Raw genomic sequence first — 13,055 nt, 5'->3', positions numbered from 1 at the left:
GCCAAAAAAAAAAAAAAAAAAACGCAACAATAAGAAAATAAACCCTCCAATTACAAAGAGATACAGATTGGAATAGAGATCTCACCAAAGAAGATATGCAGGGCTGGGGTTGTGGCTCAGTGGTAGAACACTTGCCTAGCATGTGGGAGGAACTGAGTTCAATTCTCGTTCAATTCTCAGCACTGCACTAAAAAAAAAAAAAAAAAAAATACCATGTTCATCTACAGTTAAAAATATTAAAAGAAGAAGGTGGAGGAGGAGGAGGAGGAGACGATGATGTCATGCAGATGGCAAAGCATGGAAAATGATGTTGAGCTCCACTTGCCATGAGAGAAAATGACAAAAACAGCAAGAGGGCACTGCCATGCAGTCTCCACTGTGGAGGATGTGAACAACAGGGGCTCATGCATTCTGGGGGAGGGCACAGAAGTTGGCCACTATGAAACAGTTTGGCAGTTTCTCACCATAGGACTCAACACTCATGATACTAAGAATTCAGACAACTGCCTTGAAAACCTATGTCTAAATACAGCATGCAGTGGCACACAGCAGTCGTGTTCACAATGGTCAAGAACTTTAAGGAATTAGGATGTACCTCAATAGGTGGGTCAATAACAGAACTGCACAGCATCCATGTCATGGAGGCCTGGGGACTCTGAGCTCCCCCAGGCCTCTGCTCTGGCCCACACCTGAGCCACCTGCACTCCCCTTGTCTTTGTGCCTCACAGTGAGGCAAAGAGGGTTCTATATGGAGACACCTGTAGATGCAGAGGATAAACTCAGGAGAATGCAGGGACAAACCCAAGTCTGCATCTTTGCCCACAGAAGCCTCCTGGGGAAGGACAGCCAGACCTGGAGGCAACCCCAGGAGCCCCATAGGACCATACCTACCAGGTAGAACCTAGAGGCAGCTCCTGGAACCACCTCTGATCAGCTTGGAAGACCTCGTACCATACCTTCATTTCCCCAAGCAACTTCTGTTTATCTCTTTTCACAGGCATCAACTGCCTCCTGAGCTTGGATTCTGTTAGCTTGTTCAGTCTGTGCCACAGGCTAGTCCTGATGCAGAACCTCTAAAATTCACTGTTCTGATTATTCCACAACATAATTTTGGGCATTTAAGCTGAAATGGAGCCTGCCATCCCATGCCTTGATCTGAAAGCATGGCACCACGGTCAGAATGTTTGCCTTCCAGATTTCATGTGTTAAAAACATTATCCCCAAAGTCCTGAAGCCCAGAAAGCATAGGGCTGGACAAACCACCCCTCCCACCTCCTCCAGCTGCCCCCCTTGCAATTTGAAATAGCCAAGATGTCCCTTTTAATCTCATCAGGGAAGGTGTCTCAAGAAGGCATAGAAGAGGATGCTCCACGTGGTCATGGTGTCTCACCGGTGTCCACTGGGCCCAGCTGGCCCTTTACGGGAGTGAGGGTAGAACAGCTTGGGTCCACAACCCTCTTCTGAGGGAAGACTGGGACAAAGCCTGAAGGAGGGAGGGAAGGGACGGGCTGGCTGTCAGGATGCTGAGGGTGAGGCCCCTCCCCACAGGAGCACAGAGGCTGAGAAGGGCTTCCTGCTTCCATCCAGGCTCTGGCCATACACAGGTGCCCCTTCCCAGGAGGTCCAGTTGAGCCAAGGGTCAGCTCCAGGGACTTTAGTCCATTTTTGCCAAAATGGACATGATGCAACATAGTCCAGTTCTAGAATTTTCAGGACTGAGCCTGCGGCATGTCCAGAGTAGAAGGCAGCTCCTCCTGTAGTCTGTGCCTCTGACCATGACCAGCTCCCTCACAGGTGTCTCCCTGCTGGGACTCTGCACCCTGTTGGCTGCAGGAAGGGCCACAGGCTGAAGCTGGGATGGGCCACGTACTCTGTGTGTTTCCTGAGAGGGCTGAGGGCTGACACCCCCTGTAGCAGGCCAAGGCACAGTAGTCACTGCCTCTGCCCTGGGAGTCTGGGGGAGCTGGCCTGGTGAGGGACACAAAGGCCCAGTCCTCCTGTGGCAGGTAGGCTGACTGTTCCCCCAACTCCACACATCCTGCTGGCTGCACACTCACTGAGCTCAGGGCTTCTGAGAGACCAGGACCAGTGCCCTCCTGCTCCTCCAGGCTTGAGGATTGCCTGGAGCGTGCCAGGCCATAGGTGAGCAGTGTGATGGCCTCCCAGATGCTGGACTCTGAGGCTCCTTGCAGGGTGTTGACACAGTCCTGAGTCAGCTGTGGGCTGGCTCCATGGGTCCCTATCCAGGTCTGGAACAGAGCACAGGGAGGAGGGAAGGGCTTAAGCAGCAGGTTCAGAGCTCACTTTGGGGCAACTACTTTATCCTGGGCAGGCCCAGCCTTTCTCCTTCTCCAGGAAGCTCTCTTGCCTTCCATACCATAGGCCAAGAGCACCTGTGCCCAGAACATTCCATCTTTCCCCATGTGCCAGCCTGGCATCAGCACAGGACCTTGTGTGCTCCCTCAGTACTCCCCAGCCTTAAGCCCTGCACTCACGGAAGCCTGAACCAGGGTAAAGTTGATGACAGGTGCTAAGGACAAAGCTAACCTCTGAGAGCACACTGCCAGGGTCTTCCAGCAGCTACAAAGCCTGGGCATCCCAAAGAACCCCACTTACACACAAGGCAAGAGATGCAGTCAGGACCCTCTCTGGAACCACTGGAAGCCCTTACCTCCAAAATGAATCTGTTCCCTCAGTGGAACCAAAGCCTCCACCAAATGCACCAAACACTACACCCTCCATCTGCTTCCTGGAGAGCTGACCTATAGCACCATACCTGTACCTGCACCCCATCCCTGAAGTCTGAATAACGCCTGGCAGCTGCCATGGTTCTGCAGAAAAGGGGTCAGTGCCTATAACTGGGATGACATAGCCCAAGGGCCAACTACTTCTGCCTGCTCAGCCTGTCCTCTTGATAGGACAGCTGCCTGGGCTCTTGACAGTCACATCTACTGGCTTGGGGAAGAGTGGAACTCCCTCCAGAGCCAAGTGCCCAGTTTTGAGCTACAACTTATACTTTTGGACAACAGAAAACTAGTCTCCCTATTGAGAGAACAAAGGATGTTTTTGCATAATAAGCTGGAGACCATGTGAAGGGGACATCCCTGGCCACAGGGTGGAGCAAGATCCTGGGGAAGAGCAGGGTCAGCTTGGCCTGGACCTTAGGGAAGAACTCAGCACTGAGAGGGGAAAGACAGAGACCACCATGGGAGATTTTCCTCTCCCGACCTCCTCTCAGGAAGCATGAACTGCCAACCCCAACAGAGGTAGGGGGCTACAAAAGTGATCTGAAGCTCTCCCTCCCAGGCCCACAATAGGGAAATACAGGGTGCACTCATGTGCAATGGTGCCAGGGAGATACCCAAGAGCCCATAAGGTACCAGACACTTCACGGTGGCCACCAAAGAAGAAGTCAGGGGTCCTATTAGGGCCAGGACAGTAGTACAAGCCAAAGACCCTTCCCCATAGCCACAGGACAAAAACCTTTGGGGAAGAGGAGGTGAGAAGAAGGAATGAGATGGGGTGGGTGCAGACAGCCCATAATATGCACCTTGAACTGAATATTTCCCTCAGTAGCAGAGCAGAGAAATGAAAGTTTAATTTTCCCATCAAGAATGGAACTGGGGGCTGGGGTGGTGACTCAGTGGTACAGCGTTCACCTAGCATGTGTGAAGCCCTGGGTTTGATCTTGAGCACCACATAAAGATAAAGGTATTGTGTCCATCTACAACTAAAAACTATTTAAAACAAAGAAGAATGGAACTGGAGCTAGGGCTATGGCTCAGTGGCAAAGTGCTTGCCTAGCATGTGTAAAGCACTGGATTTGATCATTAGCATAGCATAAAAACAAATAAAAAAGAATTATTTTTTAAAACATCATCACAAAAAAAAAGAAAGAATGGAACTGGAGGCCAGGGAACAAAAAGAAATCAGCAGTGAAAATACACTTAAATTATTACCATTTGAGACAGTGTGTCAATTTGGACCCACAAACTATACAAAAAAAAAGACCAGACCAGCCCCCATCCAAGCCCACACCTGCTCAGGTCAAACCTTGGAGCCATATCTGCTCTGCAGTGCCCTCTGCACACACCTGGAAGTTCCCGTTGTGCACAGTGTAGAGGGGCTGGAAGAACACTGCTGGTGAAGGCACGTTCTGGTGGAAGGTTTTCTTCACCCTGAGGCCAGGAAGGGACAGTCAGAGCCTGCAGAGACCCTAGTACAGGCACCTCCCAAGGCCACACTCCAGAAAGTCTGAGGTCACTGCAGAGACGGAGCTCTCGTCCAGCCAGAAGATGTCAACCTGCCTCACCCAGGCTGCTGCCCCTCCCTCCCTCTTGCTCCTCAGAGGACTGGGCATGATGGTTCACTTCTGTAGTACCAGCTACTCAGGAGGCTGAGGCAGGAGAGTTGCTTGAGCCCAAGAGTTCAAGATCAGCTTTGGCAACATAGCAAGATTCATTCTCAAGAACAAACAAACCCACCCACCCTATGGACAAACCCACCCTCAGGGCAAAACACAAATGGCAGGCTGTGACCTCTCTGGCTAATGCCCCATAGAACTGATTTATATCAAGGCATATGCCTTTTCCAGGTGAGCTGCAGCCACAGAGTCAGTGCCTGGAAGTGGCCAGACCTGCCCTCAGCCCTCAGAGCCAGTAGCTCCAGGAACTACATGTGTGCTGCTGGCAGATAAGCCCAGCTCCCAATCCACCTGATCACCCAGCTGCCTGCCCAGGACCCACACTCCCTCAAAAGGAGGCCATGCAAGGCTCCAACCCCACAGGGCCAGCTCAACCTCCCTGACCTCCCAGGGCCTAGCCCCTGGAGTTCACCTCAGGGATCACCACTCAAATCCCATCTTCTCTGCCTAAGACCCTGGCAACTCCTTCTGAGGTGTTCTGTCTCCTCACCCTCGATCAAGTCAAATCACCTGTACATCAGTGGTCCATTCTAACCACCTGAACCAAATGGTGTGGCATCACATGCCGCTCTCTTCCAGTGTTCTAAAGAGAAGCTGGCACCCTCCCCACACCCTCCTGCCCTGTGTCCAACCCTCTTGTTCTCTCCATCATTTGTCTGCAGCTGGACAGTCTCCTCCTCAGTCCCAGATAGGGCTCCTGTGACCTCGAAACCTGACATGTGGTACATAAGATGTGGGGGCTTATCTTGCTCTCTGAGGTGTCTGTCAGGGATGAGAACAGGGTCCTGTGCACCCCAGTTGCCCAAAATAGCACTTCAATACAACATGTGAACGGATGAGCAAACCAAGCAACATCCCCAGTGCCAGGAGACAAGGACCTCAGGTTCCTGAGTCCCAGGAACTCTGGGTCTCTCCACAGTTGGTGGGGACCAAGCATATCACATGTTCAGGTTTACCACAGCACCCCCTTCCCTTCTCTCCCCTGTCAACTTGGGGATACACCAACAATGGCCCAGTATGGACACTTGAAAACCCAACTCCATTCAGGACCAGACAATGGAGAGGGAAGAAAAGGAGCAGGGGGGTTGGCCTTATGTCCCAGACACCACATACCTACACATGCACAGACTGATATGCCCACACACATGCACACACACTAAACATGCATACACTAAGACATTCACATATACACGCTCACGTGTACATGATAAGACATTGTGTGTGCATGCACTGATAGTCAAGTGTATAGGCTCACGCACACACAGTAGCGTAGCCACCTACCTGGGTGACAGCTTGAACAGGAGGTAGGTCAGGCCAGTCAGAAGGAGAAAGACAGGTACAGCAACAAAAGTGCTGTCTAGCCAGCCCCAGGATGGGACCAGGAGGCCTGTGGGCAAGAAAGGAGAGGTTCCCCCAAGCCCACCTGACAAAGGGCCCCTATCAGTTCCCTGGGCCAAAGAGGAAAGAATTTGGGATGGCCTTGGAGGTTAGTGCAAAGCCTGCTGAAGTCCCTGGGGTGAGTCTCATTCTCGGCCCGCCCCTCCATCTGCCACACAGCTGGTGGTCAGGTCATTCATTGAGCCTTCCTAGCAGCACTATGCACAAGGGTCAGCCTTACCCTCACTAAGGAGACTGAGCCCCATCTGGCATAGAGTTCCAGGTCACACTCACTCCCAATGGTAGCCACTAGATGCAGGCTCCTAGGAGCCCAGGGTGTGTTTCCCTTTGCATATCTCAGACTGCAGGGGAAGGGGCCTTGGGGTGAAAAGTAAAGGGGTGGGATGGTCAGAAGAGTGGAAGCCAAGCTGTGGATGAGCAGCCGCCATGTGGACCCACCTCCTCGCTGGGGCGAGGGGAAGCACACAGATTGGCTCCACTCACTCCACTGGCCCTCATGACGCTCCTCTTCAATCACATCGTCCTCCAGCACGGCCATCCGCACACGCAACCTAGCCTCATAGGTAGATCCAGGATCCAACTCGATGGCTTCAAGGATGAGCCAGGTCACCCCCACAATGCGGTCCTTGTGCCGGGCCTGCTGCAGAGCCAGGGAGAGTGAGCAGGTACCAGGTGTGGGGCTGGGTCTAGCTGGAGAGTGCACACAGCAGACCACTCACACACACACATGTGCACACTCATACACAGACACACCCCTGTTCACAAAATGCAGGCACACACACATCTACAGGCACATTTCACACTCACACACTCAGACACCCCAATACACACTCACACATGTAGACACAAAGCACAGGCACACTCATGTACAAATCACATACAAACACACAAACACATCCATGCACAGGCGTGCTCACGCCCTCCTGTGTGTACACATACACACGTACACTGGCATACTTGTGTGCATGGGGAGGATGCGCATACACACACACCTGACTCTGGCTCCCTTTCCTCCTCACCATTCCCGGCAGCCGCTCTGGGGAAGAAAAGACCCAGGGGAGCAAGCCAAAGCATTACCTCCCAGGCCTCTTCCTGCCTCTTGAGGGCCAGCTCATAGCTGAGAAGTGTGGTCATTGGCTCCAGGGCAGGGCTGATGGTCCAGGTGAGGACACAGGAGCCAGAGCTGATGTTGCTGTGCAGGTCAGAGGGAGGGTCCAGCTTAACTGAAACAGAATGGATATGTGAGGTCTTCAGCATGCCAAGATCTAGGGCACTAAGATTCCCGTGATGCATGGTGAAGGCCCCTTCAGACCAGGGAAGTCACTGGAAGACAGGGACAGAACAACTATCCTAGCCCCTGTAGCAAGGAGGTTTCCCAATGCTGCTCCCCTTTCCTTCACACTCTGCTGCTGGACTCCTTCCTGCTCTGACTGGAGTGCATTTCTAGTGATGTGAACCCAACTCAGCCCCCACCCCAGCTGGCCCTGCAGCTTCATCCTCTGCCCAAACCCTGACCCTGCAGTAAGTAGCACATGGCCATCCCCTCCCAGGGTCACCTGCTTCCAACCCCAGGTCTCCCTTGGCAAGGACTCAAGACCACAGGGGTCACAGGCTGAGGTCCCTGCCCCCACCCACCAAGCAGTAGGCTGGCCCTGGGAAGGCACCCCTGCTCACCATGTCTCCGGGGCAGGTACTGTGGGTCCACCAGGCTGACCTGCTCCTTCCCAGAGACACAGCGGTGGAGAGTGATGGTGAAGTTGTCAGAGGGCAAGAGCACCTCCTCAGGGGGCAGCTCCAGGGTGCAGGCACTGCCCTGGAAGATGCACTTGTGCTTGCTGCCAGGTGCCTGGTTGCTGGAAAGGCCATACATCAGCACCAGGGCAAGCTGCTTCCAGGGGGGCTGCACTCCCACCACCCTTCCCCTCACCTAGTGAAGAGGAGCCAGGGGCCAGAGCCAGGACCCAGGTCAGGGGCAGACCAGTGGCAATCGATCCTGAGGATGTTGTTGGTGAGGCAGGTGAAGGTTCCAGCCCATGGCCCTGGGGATGAGACCATTGGAGCCTGTACCAGGTGCTTTTGGGCAGAGCTGAGGCAGGGGCAAGAGAGGGACTGACAGCTGAACCCTAACAAGGCAGTCTCCAGAGAATGACCAAGGAGAATCTGTCAAAGGCAGGTCTGGGGGGCCTGGGGGTAATGGGCTCAGTCCATGTACATAGGGAAGTCAGGACCAAGACGAGGGCACAGGAAGCCTAGGGTCAATGGGACCCCGGAGGACAGGTCCTAGCAATCTGGGTCCATTCTTCTCCCAGGGATGCCCCCACTTCCAGCCCCTAGCTCTCCATCCAGCTGCCCCACACAGACACAAGTGCCCAATACTCACCTCCTCCCTCCTCAGGGACAGAAACTCCCCAGCAGGCACAGGTACAGAATAGGAGCCATGTGCCCAGATCTCGAATCAGGGCCTCACTCTCCAAGGTCCAACCTGCAAGGGACTAGACTGAGAGGCCTATGCCTCTCTGGGTGGGAAGTTCCCTGAGATTCCACTTAGCAGAGGCTCTGAATGGGATATCACCTTCACCATCACCATTTCCAATGAAAGAAACCAGGCATCCCTGTCCAATCTTCACCGGTAAGAATCCGCAGCTCAGAAGGGTCACTTGACCCAACCAAGGACTGTGGCTTCCATGTGCAAGACACAGCTTCCTGGAGTCTGAGAGCAGCATCTCCATGTATGCCTACAAGGCCCTCTCTGAGACCACCATCCTCTGCCTGTCCTTCCCCCTAGCCAGGCCCAGGCCCACACTGAAGGGCAGTCAGGATTGGGGAAAACTGTCAGGCCCATGGAGCTCCTGGGTGTCACATGCTATGCCAGCTGTGGAAACTGCACTTTGTACTTTGGTTTTGACAATCATGAGAAAGGCTGTTGGGTTCATAACACGAAAGCAGATGCCAAGGAGGGGAAGGGCCTTGACCCGGGGACACACATTAGCTTTCAGTCATGCGTAGCTAGCCGCACTGCCTTTTGCTGCCTTAAATGAAGACCTGATGTAGCTCTGCCTCAGTAACATGGTTGAGGATGGCAGTAGGTGTCCATGCAACAGATGGCACTTGCCAAAATGCCCATCATCTCTCTATTCCCAGGCGTCCTACACCCCAAGAAGGACAAGCCCCTTTGCTGAGGATCCCTGGGGGAGCCAGAGATTGACTACAGACAGAGGGATCAGGAAGCTCCTGGCTGTGGGGAAGCTGCTGACGCCCTATCACCCCATTTGCAGCTACAGATGGCTCGCTGATAGCCCCTAAGCAGGAAGCAGGGCCAGCTGGGTTACACAAGCCCGATTAGTGATAAGGAAGAAAAAGGAAGCAGACATGCACACAGATCAGAGCGTGCTTACCCCCCAGAAGCTCTCATCCCTCAGCAGGCACCTACCCACCTTAGCACCCCGAGGACAAACCACTGATAAGACCCAATCTTTGGGGCTGGGGATGTGGCTCAAGCGGTAGCGTGCTCGCCTGGCATGCGTGCGGCCCGGGTTCGATCCTCAGCACCACATACAGACAAAGATGTTGTGTCCGCCAAATACTAAAAAATAAATATTTAAAAAAAAAAAAAAAAAAAAAAGACCCAATCTTCCCTGGAAAGGAGTATGCAGCCTGGCACTACCAGCAGCAGCATGAAAGGCAAGTTCTCCGTGGTAATGTCTGGAAGCTGGGGATGTAGATCAGTGGTAGAGCACTTGCCTAGCATGGCAGGCAGGGTCTGTCCCCTCCTGTGATACTTCCTGGCACTGTCAGTCCATTCAGGGTGGGAAGGCACCAAGGCCTGGTAAAAGCTCATCACAGCAGCCACTTCCTGCTAAGAGCTGGCCCAGACCCCTGTGGAGACTCTGTTCCAGGAGAGGCACCCACCCAGCCCAGCCACAGGTTGGCCCAGGAGCAGGTGGCTGGAAAGCAAGCCATCAGGTATCTCTCAGCTCCACAGTCCCCCTCTATAGACCAGGTGGGAAGAATAGTGGGCAGGATGCAAACAAGAGGAGTGACAGAGAGCTAGGTGCCACCAGCAGCAACCTGGGGAAACTGAGGCCCAGAGAGACCAGGGACTTGCCCCACATGTAGCACATGGCAGCTCTGTTCTTAGTAAGGGTCCTCCTAGCTCCCACACAGCCTGAAGCTGCCTGAGGGCAATGTGTGAGTCCATCAGTACATACCCACTGAGAACCACACAAAGGGGGTGAAGCCTCAGGGCATCACAGATCTCCCTTTAAGTCACTGCAGACATGGGATGAGATATTACAGAGGGAGGCAAACCCTGGGCCAGCCAGTCAGCATAGTACCCCTTGGTCCTCGAAGAGGTGCCAGGCTGGCTCCAGGGAAGTCTCACACAGAAGGTCACAGGATGGCATGAGAACAAGAGGGGAAGCCAGAGTCTGCATCACCAGACAGAGGTGCTTCCTGACACCCTGGCTGACACCAGGGACTAGTATGGCCTTCCCCATCAGGTCTGCAAACACAACACGAAGCCCACGGGTCCACATCTGGCCCAGATGGCCTACCTATCCTGGATTTCTGGGATACATGAATTTGTGGGATGCCCTGTAGCTGGAACCCTGACTTTGACCATGGGGTCTGCCAGCCCCAGGGGAGGGTATCCATATAGGCCCTGCATATATGGTATCCATATTGGCCCTCAGGCCCCACTATTCCTCCCATGCCAGAGCAAGCCACCATCATGGGGGATGTCCAGGAGGCTTTATGTCCAGGAGGCTTTGGACTCCTTAGTGCCTTGTAGGACATGCTCCAAATTGGCTCCACTGGGGACCAGTCACTGTATTCACTTACTGTCACAGAAAACCTATTATATATTTTGTGTGTGTGTGTACATGTGTACGTGTGGTTCTGGGAATGAACCCAGGGCCAGGAGAGTGCTCTACACTGAGCCACACCCCAGCCCTGGTTTTTATCTTAATGGGGGAAGACATGAGATCCTGTTTCTCTTGCCCACATCTAAAGCTAGAGGATGTGGAGGCAGATGGATGGAGGTTGCTATTTAAATAAACCCTTGTCCAGCACTGTCTTCTCTCTGCTGGAGGTGAAGAGAGAAATGCAGATTCTAGCTGCCAGAAGCAGCTGCACCCTGGGGTGCATGGAGGCTGTGCCAGGAAATAGGGCTGAAAATGGGAGCAGGAGAGAACTCCCTCTTTGGGTCACACAGGATATGGCCTTCTCAGGCACAGGGGAACTCCCAAAGCTGTTGGGCACAGGTTGGTGATCCTGATGGGTCTGGGTATACATAGGGAGCAGAAGGGACAGTGTGGGCAGGCCAGCTGCTTGAGGACAAAGATAACAGACAAGAGGGGCCAGACATAACGGCTCACACTTGTAATATCAGTGACTCAAGTTTGAAGCGGGAGGATTGTGAATTTGAGGCCAGCTTCAGCATCTTAGAAAGACCTGTCTCAAAGCAATAAATTTAAAAGGCTGGGGATGTAGCTCAGTGGTGAAACACTCCTAGGTTCAACACCCAGTACTGGAGGAAGGAGGTACAGGGAGACGCAGAGAAGGTCAGGAATCAGGGAGGGGTTCCTAGAAGCATCTTGCCACACATTTTCTGGCAGGGAGGATGCATGGGGGTCAGGGGTCTGAGGGCACACCAAGCTGAAGTTCAGGAGAGAAGAGGCCTGGACCAGAGATGCTGGGTGGATAAGGGCACAGACCCAGGATTGGGGGGAAAGGGCAACGACAGTGCCCAAGGAGCACGGGGGTGGAGGGGAGGGGTCAGAGAGCCTGCAAGGGTGAGCACAAGCCTACCGCCTGGCCCCCTTCACTCTATGCCCTGGGCCTAGCTTCTTCCACATCTCAGTGCTCTCCGCAGCTCACCTCCAGCCCCCAGTCTATCTCCCCAGACAGAGTGTGCCAGGGCACAGTGCAGGAGCTGATGAGGTTCTCCTCAGGGCCTGGGGAACTATGCCCACTACTCCTGCTGCCTCAGTGGGGGGCAACCCTCTTCCAGCACTCCCCCTCACCAGTCCAGCAGTCCCCCTGCAGGTGAAGCTCACTGCTCTGTGGAGTCCCAGTAGGGACCGGGCTCCAGGGTGACCTGCAGACTTCTGCTATCTTCTTCACAAATGCTCCCCCACCTTACTACAGAGGCCACCCTGGTCATCCATGAAGGGAACAATGGAACGGAATTTGAACTCACACCAGGAGGGTTTCCACTGACCTCACAAGGTCAGAGGGGAGCCCAGAACAACAGGCCCATTTCCTCAAGCCCCTCGTGAGAACAGCTAGCCCAGAGCCCCAGGGGATGCAGAGGGCATTGCTTCCTCAGGAAAGCACCCTCTTCCATTCTGCCTGCCTAGCTGAGCTGACCCTCCTGGAATCCCACCTGCACCTGCTGCCTCCCAGCTCCCCCTCTGCCCTGAAGCCCCCAGAGGCCTGGGAGCTCCGGAGGGGCTTTACCTGCCCCAGGGCCTCACTTACACCTCATGGCCATGACAATACCATTTGCTCTCATGCCCACAAAGGTCAACTCAGTCACAGAAGAAGTTTCTTCCATAATCAGAAGCACCCTTACCCTGTCCAGCTGGAGCATGACTACACAGACCACAATGGTACCCATGCCCCCTGAAGACCTGGAAATTGCAGTGTATGATTCTATGGTCAGCACTGCAAATTCTACAGTCTCAGATATGCTAAGGCCAGAGCACCAGAGGATGAAAAATTGGGAAGAAGCTCCCAAATGCCACGGTGGTTCCCTGGGCCCAGGGATAGAGGACCACTTGTCTCTCTCTGTTTCCTGAAGTTCATGCTACGGTCAGAGGTTGGGGAACCCAGAATACAGACTCACCTTCCCAGATGCATCTGCCCAGTGCCATTGAGTCTCAGCATCACCAGCCCAGAGGCAACCTGCTGTGACAGTCCTTGATGTGCAGCAAAGCCCCTCACCTGATCCAGGAGATAACCACAGCGGCAGTGACGTGGCCTCATGACAGGCTGACACAGGCCACCCACATCTTAAACCACGGCACAAAGCAGAGTAACCCTCATGGAGCTGAGAGACGCCTGTCACTGCTTACCACAGGCCCTGTGACACTGAGTTGCCAAACCTGGGTGTTAGTGATCTGTCTCCTGACTGGCAGATGGGAGTCCACTGTGCTTCTCTCGAGAACCAGAGCACCACTGTCAAGTTGCACCGAACTAGCAGAGGAAGCAAGGACCCTGACAGCAGAGTAGG

At 53.9% G+C, this 13,055-nt stretch overlaps 1 protein-coding gene across 1 annotated transcript; it reads right to left on the bottom strand.

The window, feature by feature from the left end:
* Positions 1-557: 557 nt before the first annotated feature.
* Il9r (interleukin 9 receptor) lies at positions 558-12,440 on the bottom strand. The gene is made up of 9 exons (XM_015490623.2): positions 12,396-12,440; positions 8,202-8,313; positions 7,749-7,860; positions 7,496-7,674; positions 6,899-7,044; positions 6,260-6,461; positions 5,705-5,810; positions 4,094-4,178; positions 558-2,249 (listed from the first exon to the last, which is right to left on the bottom strand). Exons 1-9 carry the CDS (start codon positions 12,438-12,440, stop codon positions 1,710-1,712), a joined length of 1,527 nt encoding a protein of 508 aa, XP_015346109.1. The 3' UTR covers positions 558-1,709.
* Positions 12,441-13,055: the final 615 nt, after the last annotated feature.

This window comes from Marmota marmota, unplaced genomic scaffold (genome assembly GCF_001458135.2).
Source record: "Marmota marmota marmota unplaced genomic scaffold, marMar, whole genome shotgun sequence".
Lineage (NCBI taxonomy): Eukaryota > Metazoa > Chordata > Mammalia > Rodentia > Sciuridae > Marmota > Marmota marmota.
This window is presented reverse-complemented; position numbering and strand designations above follow the sequence as displayed.

Coding starts and splice junctions, on each gene's coding strand:
- Il9r (XM_015490623.2), bottom strand. CDS start 12,440: ATGGGTACCATTGTGGTCTGTGTAGTCATGCTCCAGCTGGACAGG. Junction 7,861..8,201: donor TGTCCCTGAGGAGGGAGGAG/GTGAGTATTGGG, acceptor TCTCATCCCCAG/GGCCATGGGCTGGAACCTTC. Junction 5,811..6,259: donor CCCCTCGCCCCAGCGAGGAG/GTGGGTCCACAT, acceptor TCTTGCCCACAG/GCCTCCTGGTCCCATCCTGG.